This window comes from Halichoerus grypus, chromosome 7, assembly GCF_964656455.1.
Source record: "Halichoerus grypus chromosome 7, mHalGry1.hap1.1, whole genome shotgun sequence".
NCBI classification, from domain to species: domain Eukaryota; kingdom Metazoa; phylum Chordata; class Mammalia; order Carnivora; family Phocidae; genus Halichoerus; species Halichoerus grypus.
Window position 1 is genome coordinate 154,986,942 of NC_135718.1, and position 6,905 is coordinate 154,993,846.

Consider the following 6,905-nt stretch of genomic DNA (forward strand, 5'->3'; position numbering starts at 1 on the left):
TTTAGCTTCTAGAGAAAGAGGGTGGTTTGCAACCCCGCAAATGGGGTTGGGGCAGGACCCAGGTCGCAGAGTCTTTCAGGCTCTTGGGACGACGAGACAGGGTGAGGCAAAGATGACCAGTTTTCGCATCTGCTGGGGAGAGACTAGGGCGGGCCTAGCGAATTGAGGGCCCCACCTTGGGCCGTCTAGCGCCGCCGAGTTTAGGGGAGATCGGTGACGCCCCAAAACTCACAGGCCTGCCCAGCCTCCTGGAACCGCGCCCCGGAACGCGCCTCGAGGCCTTCTCCTGGGTCGGGCCCAGTCGCGGAAGGCCGGCCCGCACCTTCAGCCCGCCTCGGCCCCGGGAGCGGACCTGGCCCTCGGGGGGGCGCGCCCCGGGGCTGGCCCGGCTGAACGCGCAGGGCCGGGTGTGAGGAGAGGGCGGGCGGCGGGAGTCTGCGACCCTCGCACCGATGCCCTGGCGCCGAGGCGTCCGCTCAGTCACCTGCGGGGAGCCGGCGGCCGGCCAGGGCGCACGTCCGAGTGCCCGCCTGCTCTGGCACTAGGCAGCGAGCGCGCCCGGCGGGGTGGGCGAGGGGGGCGTGGGGCGTCGAGGTGAGCCCCCCACCGTCGTCAGTGGAGGGCAGGGCCTAGTCACCAGTCGCCCCGCGCACCTCGCCTACGGCTTCGGGGGGGGGGGCAGGAGGCAGCAGTGCCCTCGGTTTCCACGGCGACACAGGACCCCCTCCTGGGTGACAGGGGAGACGCCACTCGAACCCGGGACCAGAAGGCCGGGCCGCAGCTCACGCTCGAGCTCAGACGCCGCCCGCCGGGCGCCCCGGGCCCTCGGCGTCCGCTGGAGAGCGCGGGGGGGCCCGAGGGCGCGGACGCGCGGACACGCGCACCCACAGACGCGGCCTTTTCCGACCCCGGCCTCGAACGGGCGAAGGGGTCGAGTCGCGTCGGCTCCGCCCGCGGTGCCGCCCTCCGCCCTCGGGCAGAGCAGTGGGACGAGCGAGCGCGAGCGGGTCTGACGGGCGTGCAGGGTGGGGGAGGGGCCGGAGCCCCGGTTCCGGCGTCTGTCAGTCTCCCGCCCCCCGCGGCTTCACACGCCGCCTCCCGCTGCCGCAGCCGGGCCGAGCTAATCAGCACAACGTCCACCTATCGATCGCTGGCTCGGTGCCAGGCGGGCCGGCACGGTGCCAGTGGGAGCCGCGGGGCACCGGGGCGGGTGGGGCAGGGCGGCGGGGGGAGGGGCACCCCTCACCCCGGCTCCACCGAGGACACCGTTCAGAAAGAGGGCCCTGGTGGGGCTCGGGGGGGGGGGGGTGGATCGTAGCCTCGCCTGCCAGAGCGGGGAGAGACAGTGTGGGGCTGGGAGCAAAGGGGCCCTCCCTCCTCGGCCCCACCCCCTCCTCCTTATAAAAGCGAAGAACAAAGAAGCCGCTGGGGAAGGAGGCTTTGATCTGACCCCACCTTCCCAGTTCTAGACCAGGCACCGCCCAGACTGCCCCTGGGGAGGGGGAAGCAGGCCCGGCTCGCAGGGACCCAGGCATTCGGAACCGCTCTCGCGGCCCTGGCGTTTGCCCCAACGCCCTGCTTGGTGCTACCAGGGCTTGGGCACCGCCCCAAGTGGATGGGCTGTCCGGAGCATCTGCCCCCTCCTCAGCTCAGGAAGCCTGCTAGGGAGGTGGGAGAGGGGGCCACTGGTACCCACCGCACGCCGCCCAGAGGGGTGTCCACGGCCGGCCGCCCGGAAGGGATGGCCTGGGCGGAGCTGACATGGAGGTCAGGCCAAGTGAAGCTGAGAGCAGAGGCTGCGGGGCGTCCTGGGGTCACGGAAGGAGCCAGAGGGTGGTAGATGGGGGAGAGCAACCGCAAGTTGGGTGGTTTATTGAGGATTTGGTCCGGACACTTATAAAAATACAAACTGGCATGATATTCAACCTCATAGCAAGTCCGTCTTCATAGAAGACAAGTGAGTGACCCCCTGGGGAGGGGAAGATGCTGCCCCAGGGAAGAGGCCCACAGGGTACTGGGCACAGATGGCAGGCCTTCTCCCTTGCCCTGGTCTGGCAGTCCACCTGTCCCCAGGTCTTCGGTCTCGGCCCCAACAGACTCAAGGATTCAATCCCACCAAATCCCAGTCTTTCTGGGGGGGGACAGGATGAGAACGTCAAAGCAGCTGACGGAGACCCTACGTTTGCCTTGCCTGGGCTCCAGGGTGCCCAGGGCTGTATGCAGCTCCCCTTCGGCCTGTGATGAGGGGCCAGCCCCTGAAAGGGTCACCTCAGACCCTCTGACCTCCCCGTCACTCTTCCGTTGGTCTGGCTGGCTTGACTGCTCCCAGCTCGAGAGGCAGGGGCCCCTCCTCCAGGGAGTCTCGGGAGGGCTCTGGCTCCTGGGCGTAGCAGGAGGGGTCTGCTTGGCTCAGAGAACTCGCAGGAGGCGCAGAATTGGCAGCAGGAACAGCAGCAAGAGACAGAGGGGGCTGAGAGCACCTCCCCCTCGCCACCCTGATGTGCCGCTCTCTCCTGGGCTTCCAACAGGATGGGCTGACTCCGACTCTGTGAGGGAGGGCAGCACTGAGGGACCCTCCCCTTCAGCAGCCTCCTTCCTGCCCTGCCCCTGGCCTCTTCACTCCCAGCCCACCACGGCTGAGGCCTCGGAGGACACTGCCCTGGAGATGCCATCTCCTTGGCCCAGCATAAAGGGGCAGAGTGGAAGCGCCCACACAGAGAAATGGGGGATCAGAGGCCACAGCTAAAAGCCCCACCTGGACCCCTCAGGGTCTGATGCTCCCAGACTCTCCCCACCGCTTCCCTCGCTCCAGCGACCCCACACCCACCAGAAGGGTGGCCCCCCTCACCCCGACCCACTTACTGCTCTCCTGGCAGCAGACGGACACCTGGAGCCTCAAGCACTTGCCAGAACTCTCGGGAGTTGGTACCGCTGGGTGGTGGGAAATTGGGAGGAAGAAGTTAGCACAGGCTAGCTTGCACGCCCCAGACGCCTTCAGACCCTTCCCGTTCGTCTTCCCTGCGGTTCCCTGGAGAGCTTCCCCTCACCTTTGGTCCACACCCTGGTGCCAGGCCCCGGCCGTGCCTGCCACCACGGCCACTTTCCTAGCTCCTCTTGCTTTCTCCTCCTCTCTACAGACTCCCCTAGATGTCCCCCTACTCAGTATTAGACTCAGGTCCCCCCTCTTCATTCCCAGGCCCCACCTCAGGCCCTCTGCCCACCTGTGGCGATGGCAGGATGCCCCCCCCCGCCCGGCACAGCCAGCGTGCCCCTCCTCACTCACAGATGTAGTAGTAGGTCTCTCCAGGCAAGAACTCAAAGCCGAGGGAGAAGGGTGTGAAGCGCTGAATCTTCTCAGAGAATCGAACCGGGCCAAAGGGAGCGAAGGGGAGGGCGCACTCCCAGCGCTTGAAGGCTCCTGGCCCCTGGGCCTGGCAGGCCTCATAGCCTGGCCGCTCCACCATGTATAAAGCGAACGTCTCGGGGCCGTCAGGGGGCCCTGGCCCCTCATAGTGCGGGCAGAAGATGTCTAGGTAATCGTTGAGCTCCAGCTTCACCACGGCGTCTCCTCCAAGCAGCCTGCAGGCATCGGGCGGGGGCGGGCTGAAGGGGCACGAGGGTCCCGGTGGTCCCTTCCGGCCTCTCCCCCACCCACTGGAGAGGGAGCAGCTCAGCAAGGCCCGCGTTTCCCAACCCGACAACTCTTGAGAGACAGAGTCAAGGGGTGGGGGGGCGGGGCGGTCACCAGTTTGCAGGTATCGAGAGGTGAAGGGACGGCGGTGCCCATAACCACGTGCTCAAGCCTGAGACGGCCTCTCTCCAGACCCTACATTTTCAGGCTGGAGCTGCCGCCAGCTCTCCAGCCCCAGTGCCCAACAGAGGGCCTGGCAGAGCACTCTGCACTTGGTACATGTCAGGTGCTAAGAAGCTGGGGCGCAGAGACGAGGGGTACAAATCTGGGCCCACGGCACAGTCACGGCTGCAGACATGGACGCCAGGAACCGTATCCTCATCAGCAGAGGCAGAGAGAGGAAGACAGCTTTCCGGATCTCAGTGCAATACTGAGAAGAATGTCACAGTGAAAGGAAAGAAGGAAGGAAGAAAAGAAGGAAGGAAGGAAGGAAGGAAGGAAGGAAGGAAGGAAGGAAGGAAGGAAGGAAGGAGGAATAGGCTGTGGGTGGGGGAGGCCCCTCCAGATATCAACTCATCTTTGGCCTACTCAGGACTCCCTTCCCTACCTCTTGGGAGCTGCCTGTGGGAGCCAGGACAGGCGGGAAGGGCTGGGACAGGCTGCCCCCACGGCATTATACACTGTGAACCACTTTCCCCCTTCCTGACCATCCACACAGTCTAGCGTGACGGATGAAAGGCCTCTAACTATCCCTCAATGGGTGGTCTAAGGACCACCTGCATTTGGAGTTCTGATCAGAAATGCAGATTCCCGGGCTCAGCTCAGACCCACTCAAACACAAGCTGGGCCTTGGTATGATTTCTGCAGCATCCCCCGCAGTGTCTGCGTTAGTGCCTGGAAAAGTGTCCTGCCCAAACACTTAATAAATATTTGCAGATTGAATGAACAGGCCAGAAACCTCAGGGCTGGGGGCTAGGAACCTGAATTCCTAACAAGTTCTGCAAGTGATTCAGAGGCACTGGTCTGGAACAGAGAGGGCTTCGGAACTGGGAGGACAATAGCTGTCATCACGTGGTGCCAGCATCCTAATGACCTGTCTTGATGCCTGCCCTCCCCGGGGGTCTCCGGGCTCCCAGAGGCCAGAGCTGAGGTCTTCTCTCTCTATATCCAGCATCCTAGCACACGTCCTGCGTAACAAATGTTGGTGAGTGAACAAATGAAGAGAGTCACAGATTGTCTCAAGTAGAAAATCAGAAAGGCAAACAGATGGAGAAAGCAGAGAGACAGGGAGAACTGGGGAGGAAAATGCAAACAGTAAAAAATACCGAGGTTCAAAGGCTCGGAAAAAAGAATAATTTGTATCTACAGCCCGCACCTCTTCCACACACGTGACCTCGGTCAGCCCGCCTGATTTCCCAGGGTACCAGGTGTTATTAGCCCATTTTACAGATGAGATAACTGAGGTTAGGGAGTCAAACGACTTGCCCGAAGGTGATTCAGCTGGAAGGGCAGGGCCGAGAATGGACAGAAATAGAAGGACCCAGAATGACGGAGATGAACGCAGAGATAGTGAATGAGCTCAGGAGGCCAAGCGAGCAGGAGAGTAAACCACGCTCTTTCTCAAGCGTGAAGCCCCCTCCCTCCCTCTCCAGACCGCCCGCCCCAGCTCGGAGGTGCAGGGGAACAGCAGGAGAGAAGGGAAAAGCGAGGGGGCGGGGCTCGGAGCGCAGGCCGGGGGGCCCCCGGCTCCGAGATCCCACCTTCCGCCTTCAGAGCTGGGGGTCCTCCGCCCGCCCCCCAACACGTGCGGGCGGGGGGGAGCCCCGGGCGCGCCTCGCCCCTCCCCTCCCCCTCCCCCGCCGGCTCAAACAAAGGAGCCCCGGCGCGCGGCCCGGGCCAGGCGGCGCCGCGCACAGAGCGAGAGTGGGGCGCGCGCCCGGCCCGGGAGCGCGCAGGCCCGGGCCGCAGTCGGCCGGGTTCGGCCCGGCTACCTGGGGTTACTGGAGTTCCAGTAGACAGCGTGGCGGAGGCCGGAGCCCCCTCGCAGCGGGGAGCTGAGGAGCGCGGCCCAGAGGACAGTCCGCAGCAGGGGCAGCAGCCGCATCGCCCCCGGGGTCCGCTCTGGTCTGGTCCGGCCGGTCCCGGCCCGCTTCTCTGCCGCCGCGAGAAAGGTACAAAGTGGAGGGAGGGGGGGTGCGGAACTGGGGGTGGGGTGCAGGGACTCGCAGGCCACGCCTCCGGGTAACTTTCCACCAATGGGGGCGCACCCCCGCCTCCCCGCTCGGAGCCAACTCCTGTTAACCCTGTGTGCGCCGAGGCGCGCGCCAGGCTCGCCGCGCTCCCACCGGGTCTGCACCGTGTCACGAGGGGGCGGGAGGGGCGACGCAGTCCACGGTCGGGGAGTTCGTTTTAGGGAGGTCGCGTCTTTCGTGTCTGCGTTAGTACCGGGTAGGTAGGAAGCCTTATTACAAATTGGGAAGATTTAAATAGGAGCACACGGCCTTTGGCCAGAAAGAGGAAAAAGTGAGGCACGGGCGAGGACCCACGAAGCCCGTCCAGCTCCACCTTAGCATGTTGCCCCTTTTTGCCTATTCAGGGATAGCGCGGAGTGGAAGGGACAGATCGCCTCCTGCGACAGATCGCCCCCCCCCCTCTCCCTCCCCTCCCCCTTACGGAGCCTTAGTGCCCACCTTGGGGTTGGCGCCTGTCCCTTTACGCCCCACACCTTCATTCTGGGCTGGGGGCCCACACGGCCCCATTCCCGAAGTCGAAATAATGAGGTGGTTGCGTCCTGTACAAAGCACCTTTGTTCCCAAGCCCTCAGGTGGGGCAGGGGAGGGGGAAGGAGGCAGGTGCACGGCCTTGGGACCGTGGGAGCCGCCGCCCCGCTCCGCCCCGGCTCCAGGGCTCTGAGAACACCAGCCAGATCCACTTTTCCCAGCTACTGGTCAGAGGGTGGGGACGGCGGGTCCAACAGCTGGGCCGGTTCGTGGATAGCCGCCTCTGGGGGCCGCGCACACTTGGGCGCAAGGACTTGGCGACGGGGGGCGGCACGGGGATTTACAACTCCCTGGATACTGGATTGCGCAGGGTCATCCCAGACTGGCAGAAACCAGCCGCGAGCATCCCGGGGACACACACGCTGACCCAGCCTGGGACTCTTCGCCCTCCATGGCCCGCCTACGTCCGAGGCGGCAGCGCCTCCTGGCGGCCAGACCTGGAACCGCAGCAGGGCGACCGGGCCTTCCCCGAGCAGACAAAGTCCGAGGCACGC

At 64.8% G+C, this 6,905-nt stretch overlaps 1 protein-coding gene across 1 annotated transcript; it reads right to left on the reverse strand.

Moving 5' to 3' along the window:
• Positions 1-1,839: 1,839 nt before the first annotated feature.
• On the reverse strand, positions 1,840-6,749 carry EFNA4 (ephrin A4). Its single transcript, XM_078078593.1, has 4 exons — positions 5,623-6,749; positions 3,284-3,579; positions 2,863-2,931; positions 1,840-2,546 (listed from the first exon to the last, which is right to left on the reverse strand). Exons 1-4 carry the CDS (start codon positions 5,733-5,735, stop codon positions 2,410-2,412), a joined length of 615 nt encoding a protein of 204 aa, XP_077934719.1. The 5' UTR covers positions 5,736-6,749; the 3' UTR covers positions 1,840-2,409.
• Positions 6,750-6,905: the final 156 nt, after the last annotated feature.

Bases quoted from the DNA above. Each gene is read 5' to 3' on its own strand.
- EFNA4 (XM_078078593.1), bottom strand. From the start codon at position 5,735: ATGCGGCTGCTGCCCCTGCTGCGGACTGTCCTCTGGGCCGCGCTCCTC. The intron at 3,580-5,622 runs GTAGCCGGGCCG...CGATGCCTGCAG, and splicing joins TGGAACTCCAGTAACCCCAG to GCTGCTTGGAGGAGACGCCG. The intron at 2,932-3,283 runs GTGAGTGAGGAG...CCCACCACCCAG, and splicing joins AGAGACCTACTACTACATCT to CGGTACCAACTCCCGAGAGT.